Here is a 12166-nt window from a genome sequence, read left to right as displayed (position 1 = left end):
CCCAGAATTGTTTACTATTTTTTGATATATTATTTTCAATTTTTGACGTGACATCGTCTTAAATTAGGTTGCGGCTGGGCGTCAGTTATGAAATAGTGTAACGCCCGGTAACGTTACGATGAGTCACCGAACGAGAGAGAGGCCCGCCGAATGCCTTGCGTCTCTCTCCCACTCAACTATGATCGGTCTGCCGCGCGCGCAGCACTAGAGAATTAGGCGCATTGAATCGGCGCTTACATGTACAATGTTTTAGTAAACAAAATATGTTTCTATAGTTAAAATTTGTGCAATTCTTATTTTCATTCAATTCCTTGTTCCTATTGTGCAATTTAATTATATTCATATCAATAAATATTCTACCGAGAAAAAGACGTTGTCACGTAAAATTCTCGCCCGTAAAACCGACTTTACAGGCAACCATTTTTTTTTATATAATTAGCATAACATTGCTTAGCAACTCTTTTTTGTCTATCCCTTAAAAGAACAAAAGTTGATTGAATAAAAGTTGAGATTGAATATTGAAAAACTACTGCCTAAAGTCACTATTATATGCGAACGAAATCGCTAGTTAATTTATAAAACACATCAATTCCGTCAGTTATAAACTCACAGATACAAAATGATGATTATCAAAACTTTGGCATACTACATAGATTCTGCTTTTAAAACTTTTTGAAGTGTCAGAAAACTGAACTTCAAGCCAAAATGTATGTAAACGAATCCAGTAAGGATACAAGAAAATACTACTGTACCCCCAGATAACTTTATAACTTTCGACCCCATCCCCTAAAATGGGGGGCGGGGGTTGGATGAGACGCTTACCAACTTTATGAATTGGTAAGAAGCTAAGAGGAAACGAGGCTTGCTACGTGGCGCTACGAAATACTACGTAGTACGTAGCGCTACCAAATGCGACGTTATGTTTACACTAGCTGTTGCCCGCGACTTAGCCCGCGTGATTTTCAAGATGTGAAAAGCAATGAAGTTTAATAATAACGATCATCGCAAAAATATAACGCAATACTGTAAAACATACTCAATACTCAATTCTTAATTTCATTCCACAATGTAGGCTTAGGTGGTAAACATTTTTTGATAGGAAACAATCGTGGACCCTGTCGGGCATAGCAAAAGATAATATAAATGCATGTAGATACATCATGAAATAAAGAAATATTATATTATAATACATTTTTTTACATTTTATTTAGCTTGCTTTTTATTCCTCAATTTTGGTAATCTAGAGCGCCCCAAACACGTTTCATCGTGTACGATTACGATACAATCCTGGTGTCAAATATTTCACAGCTGTTTTAATGATTTTTTCTGTTTAAAAATTAGGGGGTTATTCTTTCCTCCTTTTCTTTGCTTCCCACTTGCAGCTGCAAGTAGGAAAGAATAACAGAAATAGAATATTGAAGACTTAGTCAAGAGAGTTCTTAGTTTCGTTCGATGATAAAATTGGTGATAGAAAAATGGATTCGGTAATCCGATTGTCAAGCTAGAGTATAACTCAATGTGTTACCTACTTTCGAGGGATTTCATTTTTAGATGTCTTGTGTCTATGCTTCTTTACCAAACTGCTTTAGAAGAGTGGGTTATGGTTTTCGAGTACGTCTGTACTTTGTCCCCGCCCTACATCTCAAATGGCTAGACGCATTATGACAGTTGAGGTATCATTAAATTATTATTGTTCTGTAATTAAAGAGGTAAACCGGGACCATATTACTGAGGCCCCGGTGTTTGTTAGTCTGCCTGTCATCTGGCAGTTGTAATTTTCGAACACAATGTTTTCTGACGATATAAAAAAGATGTCAGATTATTTTTGTGGACGGAACTGGTGAAGTGAGGGTCGGGCTCGATAACTGTACATTTTTATATTGTAAGCTTTTATTTATTTTTAATACGAATTATAAATTTGATTGAAAGTTGTTACTTTGACTACTCTCCGATGACGGAACGTTTTGTTGCATGTTGGCGGGTGGACTGATTTTTGACGGGACTGATGTTATTTTTGAATAGTGCAGAGTTGTTAAAAGTGAAGTGTCCTCTTAATATTAAAACTGATCTTCCTAACAAAAATTTAGAATATTTAAAAAATAAAAAAAAATGCTAAACGTGTTATCTTGGCCCCTTGGTGTTCTGATCATGATTTGCCTTCAGATAGCTGATAAATAAATAGCGTGATTATAAAAAAAAACTAGCTGTTGCCCGCAATTTCGTCCGCGTGGTTAGAAGATATAAGTTTGGAATTTTTGAACGGAAGATGAATAATATTCCCTGTTTTTCCACATTTTCCATTGTATCTTCGCTCCTATTAGTCGCAGCATGATGGTATATAGCTTAAAACTTTCCTCGGTGAATGGTCTATACAACACAAAAAGAATTTTTCAATTTGAACCTTCAGCTTTATATATTAGTATAGAATAGATATAGATTAGTATAGATTACAGACACGCATTTTTTTAAATTGACAGTGACAAAAAACTAAAGTATAGGAGATGCGGAATTTGTGATGTTCCGACTAAGCAAAATATGAATATAAAAGTGACATTTAGGTACTGTACCAATTCACGAAGAAAAATTACGTATTTTATTTGTTAACCTACCTGACGATCATTCAAGTAAAATACCGTCATCTCTATTGCATAAATGGAACTAAAATAATAAATAAATACTATATCTATAAATACTATGCCTAAGGGTTAGCAGTTTATGCCAATATAATATCCCTAGCCTTTTTAGATATTGAAAGGTTCTTGTCTTTTGAACGATCTGTAAAAATGATTTTTATAAATTGTTTATAAAATTTGTTCGAAGTGCTAAACACTAAGAAACCAATCAAAGTACCGAACAAAGTACGAAGTAATAATGGCATCAAAAAAATACTCGCGCCTGGGCCTATATTAGATTTGAAAGAGAATAAATTGACTAATTTTGTGAAAATGATTTATTTTCTATAAAATATATTATTGCTCTGCCAAAAGTCTTAAGATAAATAGCGTGATGTTTTTTGTGTAAATTAATTTCCGTACTGCCCACTACTAAATGGGGTGAAAATCCACCTCATAATTGTATTAAACGATATTAAGGGTGGGTCCAATAATTTAAAACTTTACTGCTCATGTCCCCCACATAGTAGCATTATGGTTTTTGTATATATGTTGTATCAAGCCTTCGACAATGTTCATGCAAAATTTGAACGAAATATATTCAGTAGTTTATGAGATAATTTGATATTTGTTGATAGATAAAAAAGGCTTCTTGTCATCCCCTGTAACGAAAAGGGTGATAAAAAGTAAACAGGCAGTTGACCGGACCTCTTGTTGATATTCTCTGAAAATTTGAATCAAATCCATCCAGTACTTTCTGAGATCTTTCCTGACTTACATACAGACAAACAGACGAAAATTCTAAATATCATATTTTCGGCTTTGGAATCGTTCGTAGACCACCCAGCAATTATTTTTTTTTTAAATAATCAATGTACAGTTGTCACTTTTCTACAATTTTATTGTATGTATAGATCTAATAATACAAAAAAAACATCAGATCTCTATTATTATTTTAATAAAAAAACGGAATTTGCCATGAGGGCAAATGCGCTCGAACCCACCTCTTTTGACTGATTAGTCGGATGCCAACCCATAGACTGCGGTATAAGTGAGGATACCTAGATTTAGGGGTTTTTTATTGCTCAACTATTCGTACAATAATGAGAAAAATGTGCTTTTATCGTTGATACTTCAACGTTTTCTTATAAAATTTCCTTCTCCAAAAATCCTTGACGAGAGATCAAGATCATGGGAACCCAACCCACTGGCCGCCACCCGCTATAATAAGTCCGAATAAATGTAATTGTATTTGGTCTAATTATCATATGGCCCGCCCGGAAAGTTAGCACCAAGCCAAGTTCCTTCCATTACCGTTTGTGTACCAGGGACGCAGTCAAAATTATACCTTTACGACATTTTTTGGACTATACTACGGCTTTGTATACTGGCTTCAATAGTTATTGTTTATTTAAAATAATAAAATATATGCGCAGCGGATTTTAGGTACTAGCTAAAATAATATGGCTGTTTTTATGCGGTAATGTGGATGCCATAGTGACAGATCTGTCTATAATACCAAGAGCCTCGGTCAAAAAATGTAGGTGTGAAAAAATATTACTCCATGTGTCGTCAACATACTTATCACTGACAAATGAAACAACATTTGACTTTTTTCGTTTTAATGACATATACAATAAAATACATGAGGAGCAGAATATATATATTATCAAGCGCTTAAAGCTAGTGGTCGCAGTTGTTCACTACGGACCATAATACTACGACACTTATTTAACGTTTTACGATTATATTTAAGTGAGCAATTTTTTTACTTTAAAAAAAAATCTAAACATTTAGATCAGCCATTGGCGGTTTCTACCATTAAACAGTCTACAAAATAAATTCGTTTTAACACAACCTTATTTACACAAATCTAATATATAAAATTCCCGTGTCACGATGTTAGTTACCGTACTCCTCCGAAAGGATTCCACCGATTCTTATGAAATTTTGCATACATATTGAGTAGGACTGAGAATAGAACAACATCTATTTTTCATACCCCTAAGTGAAAAAGTTTTTTGTTTTTATTTTTTTATAATGTAGCATTAAAAATACATCCGAAGGGTATGAAAAATAGATGTTGTTCTATTCTCAGACCTACCCAATATGTATACAAAATTTCATAAGAATCGGTCGAACCGTTTCGGAGGAGTACGGTAACTAACATCGAGACACGGGAATTTTATATATTAGAGATAATGTCTTTAATTCCTAAATTTAAAAAAAAAGTTAGTCTCAAGAAAATTTTACAACGGACTTTCCGTTAATTTGACTTTGTAGATATACCGTAGGGACCAATGGACATTAATACATATTAAAAAAATCGTACCGTACTAGAGTAGTTTAGTCAAATTTAGAAAAGAGCGCTATTACGTTATGAAGAATTATTGACTAGAACAATTTTTGAAGTTTTTTCCTGACATACATAACCTTTACTTAGGTACTACAAGAGTTGATCATTAAAATGTTAGGTTATCGAAAAAGACAAGAAACATTTATTAATTACTAAGTCTGGCTTAAAATAATGGGTGGACCAATTACGCTACAAACCATCAGGTAGTATAGTCCCCAGGATTAAAATTGATAAAACTTATTCTTCGTAAGATGAGAAGTACAGTCAGCAGTTATATATGTATATTAAACCTCATGTATCCTGTTCCAACCTGGCTTAATATATAATGTTTAATAAAAGTTTCTGTAGTTAATGCGTATCAAAGGCCTCAGGATCATAACGCAGTTCGGCCCGCCCCTGCTGGGAGAGGGGAGAGGCGGGAAAGGATCGGGGTTCGCATTCTCCGCCGCATTCCCAGTCAGGTTCCCATTAGCTTGTTCAGTAGTAACAGCCGCATATATAATGGTCTCGGGTTCCTCAATAACGATGGCAAAAGCGTTGACCACGCCGCTTCCTTGTTCAGCAGCAGCCGATTCAACTTTAGGTGGCTCAATGTTCTCGGGCTCAACACAGACGGACATTTGATTTGTTCGATCGCAAGACATGTCTTCTTCAGATGCATCATCATCAGATAGGTTTACCTGACCAATTTTATCATCATTGATAGGTACATCCAAATCAACTTGCTTCACAGTATTTCCATGTGCCTCATCACTGGATGGCTCACTATCAGACAGTTGATTTTTCTGCTGGCACTGTCTCATATATTCCCTTTCACGGCGTTCATTTTCGATGTTCTCAGCTATTCGCAATTCAATTTCATTATAATCAGATGATGGATTTACAGGTAAGTCTTCGTCAGCGGGTAAGTCCTCGACATCGCGAATATCCAGATTCGGGTCTTCCTCGATCACCTCAGGTTTGGGGTCATTACGTTCAGCAAGAGCAATTTGATTATTTTCAACATTAGGTACATTACTAGGTCCCGAACATGAACTACTTGACGATGAATGATCTTCCGTGTCAGAGCCATCACAGGCACTGGATGAGCCGCTTGATGAACTAGAACTCTCACGACCCCGATGTACCGTACTATTGCTACACGTGCTAGTACTACTATCGCTTTGCGAACTTTCGCTGCTTGTATCGTCACTATCGGAGTCGTGCTGCCGTTGCTTATTGTTCTTCCACTTATTATTCGTAACCATTTCCGTTCCACTTTCGCTATCGGAGCTATCTGAAGACGTACTAGTAAGTCGTACCCTTTGTCGAACAAAGTCATTACTAGGGCGGTACGTTCTCCTATGATGAGTACAGATTGGTGGCAGCCGGTGGCCATTCGTCAGCGTTGGTACTAGAATGATTGGTATACCGAAACGATAAGCCTCTAATCCTCTAACCAGCATGTTCCAGACTTCTACCTCTAGACGCCGATTTACAGCGCCAGGGCCGTGGTGAAAGCCCATCCCTACATTTCGGTTTTGTAGATCATCCTGATCACCACCTTCGTCGTCGGCGTCATCGATGTCGTAGTTCGCAGCCGCTACCTGTCGCACTATTACATGTTCTTCATGGTGATCGTCAGAGTCGTCGTCGTCGTCGACGGGCTGTGGCGGCGCTTGAGCGGGTGCGTCCTGCTCCGCGGGAACGGGTACGGCACGGTCTGGCTCCAGCGCCAGCCATCCCTCTAGCCGCCCGTCGTCGTCTCCAGCCTGAGTGCTCAGCTAAACAAACAATAAAATGAGAGTATTTTATTATGAAATATAGAAAACCAGGCCTTTTATTTTTGTTACTCTTTAACGATGAACATACTACCGAACACTAATTTAAAAATCTAAAGATTTTGTTTGAACGCGCTGAATTCAGGAAATACTGGTCCAAATTTAAAAATTCTTACAACGTTGGTTAGCCATGATTTATTAAAGATTACTTGCTTATTTATAACCCCTTCCCGCCACCTATTCCTACCCACTTACTTCAATTCAGTAGCCGATTGTCTGTCACACGAGAAGGTTGTACTACCCTGTCTTCTGTTGCTATTTTTCGCGACCGGTAAAAATATGGTTAGACTATGGTCAGTTTCTTCCGCATCAAGCAGAAACCGGTAGACCAAGGATCGTTAGTGACCTTGAAGATCGAGTGTTGGATTGCCTCAGTGAAACTTAAAAAGTAATCGAGTCTATGTAATAAAAAAAATGATTAATATCATTACTACTGTTAATAAATCTAAGCTATTCGTGGATAATACGAGAAAATAGCCGGTTCAAAGCCTGAAAACTGTGGTGAACAATTTAAATCAGGGCGCTGTCGCAGGGGAGAACGAACTGGTGAGGCGCGTTCGCGCAGCAACGTTGCGGGATTTAGCGGCACCCTACGGGATTTGTAAAGTGCACGTATTCAATCAATTTATTCCTAATTAAAATATTGCATATCTTTGAAGCGTATTGTTTTGTTAGAATATGTATTGACAATTGCAGAGACAGATGTACTATTTTTTTATTTGTCATCAATCAACTTTTTAAGTTAGCATTTTGACACCTTGTATGTATGTAAAAAATACTCTTACTGTCAGCGTCCCGATAAAGACCGCAGCGACGCACGGCCACGTTTTCAAAGAACACTGGTTTTCAGATCAAGGTTTCGATATCCGTTCTACTCCTAGAACTGTTTACGCTTCGACATGAAGAAACTTAGATAATTATCATTAGCGGGGCATTAGGGCAGCAAAAACAACACATAAATGGCCGTGGGTTCCAAGGTTGGAAATAAATTACATATTAATATAAAAGTATATTTCAAGTCCAGTTTAAATTCCTTCAGGAAAAACAACAAAGTAGATAAGCTTTATAAAAAGAAACTGTTAATCGGCGGATCGTAAAAAAACAATCTAAATCTAATTATGGTAGACCAGGAATTCATCTTTTATTTTATTAAACACTCATAATGCATGCTGAAGCTCGAGATAAAAAAATATTAAAGCGATTCTAGGCAACTAAGCATATTACAGTAATAATAACAAAGATCATAAATAACGTTAAAACTAAGAAATAAAAAAGAAATTATACCCACGACATGGAGCTGGGTAGCGTGTTCCCGCCATCTGGCCGCACGAGCCTGCCAAGCGATGCAAGTCGAAGGCCTGAACTCCTCAGGCCTAAGCAATAGCGAATTACCTACACGTTCCGAGCAAACTTGATAACACCATGAAACTCGTTTCCACAAAAATTAACATCTAAACAAGAAAAAGAAAAAAGAAGTCAAATTTTACACAAAAAAAAATAATACTAACTACACATGAAATTACCAAATTAAAATTTATAAGCAATCGATCTACCGTTGCTTCTATATAACTGCTGTACATTTGACTAAATAAAAAACTTCGATTCTGGACAGTGTCTTACCGAAATCAAGCAAATCAGTTGTAATAATACCAGTTGGACCCGTACGAGCAGACCCAGGTTACTGTGCCTGGACGGTAGAATTTTGAATTTTTTCTTTGTAATTATAAGTAGTCCAAAAATCATCGGTACGAAGTCCTGAAAAGATAACAAAGTAACTTAAACTACAGGATTATTCTGAATCTGACGTTTCTGTAAGTGTTGAAGTGGGTGTACAGGCAACGTGGGATTTGCTAGCTTGTGGTGTTATGTATTCTCCGCAGGAATCACAATGATAACCATAATATTATTATCATTATTGAGGTTCGAGTGCTACGTGATATCCTATCAATGTCCGTCGTAAAGATAACTCAAATTTTGTCTATTACGCCTCAAGTGCATCAATCAGATTCAGATGTTTTTTGAACCAAGTGTAAATTGACCTCAAACTATAGCTGACAACAGCATGGCAAAGGCGGTCTGTTTGTTCCAGTCAAGGACTTCGAATTAGGATTGCAAAATTTTATATTGTTTGAATCCAAGTTGAAGATTTAGTACAACCCTGTGTATTGAAACCTCTTGTTTAATGCGGAGCGTCAACATCCTTACTAGGCACCTGTACTACTATCCGTCCTTCGATATCTGAAGAAAATACAACAAGTAAATATATTCTTACCAAGACTGAAATAACTTTTCTTGTTCTGGTTTTGCATTCGCAAGGAAGAGGTCCTGATTTATCTTCCTGATATTTGATCTCCTCGCATATGCTGTAAACAATTCCACATGTCAACGAAAGCATTTGATTGTTTTGTTTTGTTCGCATGCCTTGGCTTGTCACTTCGTTAGGCCTGAGGGCTAACCATCACCTCTTAAAGCAAGATGTGAAGAAGAACTGGTAGCTCTCTGGACACATACAAGTGACAATCCCACAAGCGATCACGCTGATCAAATCGCACAAATGTATTTAAGTAACCAGTCTCAGTGGTATTATTAAAAAAAAGCAATGTCTTACAAAGTTTGAGTAATCTCTATCACGGATAATACTCATGAACCAGTACTGGCTTAATAACATTTTTCGATCCGATCGTATCATTACATTACTACTATGAAAGCGCTTACTTGTTAAATACCAGATACCTGTAGCTACCTAGATAGCTATTTACTAGCATACATAGGGTAGCATATATAGGGTAGTCAAATCTATGGATAACATTATGTCATCTGGCAGGATGCTTGTGTTAACGCGAATCACGAGAGCAATCAATCTTAAATTTCACAAGCTGCTTGCGTAAGTGTTTGCTCTCTCTCGATTTAGTTAAGCACTAATGACCTCGCTGCCTACTATTAGCTGAAAAATATATGCATTTCTCTTCTCAAACGCAACCTTGGAAAGGCCGTATATTCAGCAGAAAAGCCGAAAAATCAAACGTATTAAAAACGTATCAAGTGTATAGTATATAAAGCTTTAGAAAAATACAAGTCAAAAAACATGACTATGGTACCAAGAGGTACCGTTAGTAGAAATACTTGAAGACAAACCAGGTGTGCAAGAGGTAACAAGTAGGGTGGTAGCTGGGAAGCAGTGGTAAGTAAAGCACATGAGGTATTGGTATGAGGGCAACAGGCAGTAGCAGCACATGAGGAAGTGGTATGGGAGGAATAGGCAGTAGATATGAGGAAATAGGCTGTAGAAGTATTGGGGTAGTGGTAGGAGGGGAACAGGAAGTAATAGTAGTGAGTAAGGCAGGCTGTAAAAGTATTGAGTTGATAATGGGGTGGTATCAGATCAGGCAGTAGTAGTTCATGAGGTGGTGGGGCGAGGGAGCAGGCAGTAGTAGTTCATGAGGTGGTGGGGCGAGGGAGTAGGCAGTAGTAGTTCATGAGGTGGTGGGGCGAGGGAGTAGGCAGTAGTAGTTCATGTGGTGGTGGGGCGAGGGAGCAGGCAGTAGTAGTTTAGGAGGTGGTGGGGCGAGGGAGTAGGCAGTAGTAGTTTAGGAGGTGGTGGGGCGAGGGAGCAGGCAGTAGTAGTATTGTGGTGGTGGTGTGAGGGAGCAGGTAGTAGTAGTTTAGGAGGTGGTGGTGTGAGGGGGCAGGAAGTAGTAGTAGGGTGGTTTCAGATCAGGCAGTGGTAGATTTGTGGTGATGGTAAAGGGGACAGGCAGTAGGAGTAAGGTGGAATCAGAACAAGCAGTAGTAGTATTGAGACAGTGGTGTGAGGGGAGCAGGCTGTAGTAGTTGTATTGAGTTGAAGGTATTAGTGAACAGGCTGTAGAACTATTTAAATTGTGGTGTTAGGGGAGCAGGCAGTAGTAGGATTTAGGCAGTGGTATGGGATGACAGACTTTAGAACTATTGAGATGGTGGTGTGATGGGGAACGGGCAGTAGTTGTATAAGGGGAACAGGCAGTAATAGTAATACACATGAGGATAGTATCTTGTACCTGACTTTCCTAAGAGCAAGGATTGGTAGATAACTGGCGAAATCGCCCTTATACAATCAAAAGAACATAATACTGATATCGAATCTTATTTTATTATAAACTGTTTGTTATATAGCTATTTCGTCGCTAGCACGCCGATTATTAAGATTAACTATGGATATCGGAATCCAACTTACTAGACTATCATATATTCTAGACTACAAGTTTAATATATTTAAGTAGTTAAGGTAAAGACGGTTAGCTGGGATTAAAAATTGAGTTCTATGACTGAAAATTTACTTCATATTTTTTAATACTTCACTAGATTATTATTTTACATGCACTTCAAATTAAGGGCGGATTTCACGCGAGCAATTAAACGCGATCACTTGAATCTAATTTCAGTTTCCGCGTGTCTAAACTTTAAGCTCCCATCTGTGATTTATATAAACTGAACGAAATTTAGGGATAAAGCATTCTACTTGTGACATGGAAATTTATAAAGTCGAACACGAAGGACTTTCCTACAAGCGTAGTTTTATAGTTACCTGGTGAAATCGCCCCTAAGAAATCTAGACTCTAAATTACTTTTATTCCGTCTTGATATTTAGTTATCAAAAAGTGGAGTTATTAAGTATGGAGGTGCGGCATGCATAGTTTTTATAATGATAATGAGACATGATGATCTTTTCTGCAGGATAAAACCCACAAGCTCAGCGCAGTAAGCTAAGCGCTTCACGCACGGCTTAATAAGCTCTTCATAGTGATTTATGTACTAAAATTGTGTACAATCGGACTATAAAATACTCCAGTACGAACAATATCTGATAAATGACTCAATATTGTAATTAATCGAATATATAATCAAGGAATATAAAGCTAACGTCTACTATTTGACTAGAATTAGTTAATTAAAGGTGGATGATTAAAGTTAAGTCGGAGCTCGCGGCTGGGCTGCTGCGGGCATAGGTGTAACGTGTATGCACACTACGTCACAACGCACGCAGCTAATGAATGCGTCTAGCCTGTGATGTGTCTAGTACGCGGCAAAGCTATATTATGACTCAATCTAAGCTCTACCAAAAACTTCATACCGCAACAAGGCTGTAGACATTGTAGTCAACAGCTGCGGGCCTAGGTCTTCCAGTTCGGAAAAACAACAAGATAAGAAAATCAAATAAATCTGTATTACCATCATATAATCGTGTTCCCACTCCCGGGCAAAGACCTTTTTCTCAACCATTAATAATAGTTTTAGAATCCAGCAGGGGTCGATTTCACGGGTCTTTGTATGATATGTCTTTTCATACATAAAATAACTTTAATCCAATTCAGAGTTCGCCATTCGACGACCAAATGTAA

At 37.6% G+C, this 12166-nt stretch overlaps 1 protein-coding gene across 2 annotated transcripts; it reads right to left on the bottom strand.

Annotated features, from left to right (window-relative positions):
* Nucleotides 1-4789: 4789 nt before the first annotated feature.
* LOC113507414 (clumping factor B-like) lies at nt 4790-12146 on the bottom strand. Of its 2 annotated transcripts, XM_026890272.1 has the most exons (4): nt 11899-12146; nt 9061-9151; nt 8409-8543; nt 4790-6731 (listed from the first exon to the last, which is right to left on the bottom strand). In XM_026890272.1, the coding sequence occupies exons 1-4, from the start codon at nt 12114-12116 to the stop codon at nt 5298-5300; spliced, it is 1878 nt and encodes a 625-aa protein (XP_026746073.1). In that variant the 5' UTR covers nt 12117-12146; the 3' UTR covers nt 4790-5297. The 2 variants fall into 2 exon arrangements, with proteins under 2 accessions (XP_026746073.1, XP_026746075.1); XM_026890274.1 differs by lacking the exons at nt 9061-9151; nt 11899-12146 and adding an exon at nt 8073-8239 and having other exon boundaries at nt 8409-8494.
* Nucleotides 12147-12166: the final 20 nt, after the last annotated feature.

This window comes from Trichoplusia ni, unplaced genomic scaffold, assembly GCF_003590095.1.
Source record: "Trichoplusia ni isolate ovarian cell line Hi5 unplaced genomic scaffold, tn1 tig00001994, whole genome shotgun sequence".
Taxonomy (NCBI): domain Eukaryota; kingdom Metazoa; phylum Arthropoda; class Insecta; order Lepidoptera; family Noctuidae; genus Trichoplusia; species Trichoplusia ni.
Note: the sequence above shows the minus strand (reverse complement) of the source record. Positions and strands in the feature narration are given on the sequence as shown.

Bases quoted from the DNA above. Each gene is read 5' to 3' on its own strand.
- LOC113507414 (XM_026890272.1), bottom strand. From the start codon at position 12,116: ATGTATGAAAAGACATATCATACAAAGACCCGTGAAATCGACCCCTGC. The intron at 8,544-9,060 runs GTAAGAATATAT...TTATCTTTTCAG, and splicing joins GAAAAGTTATTTCAGTCTTG to GACTTCGTACCGATGATTTT. The intron at 6,732-8,408 runs GTAAGACACTGT...TTGTTTGTTTAG, and splicing joins AACTGATTTGCTTGATTTCG to CTGAGCACTCAGGCTGGAGA.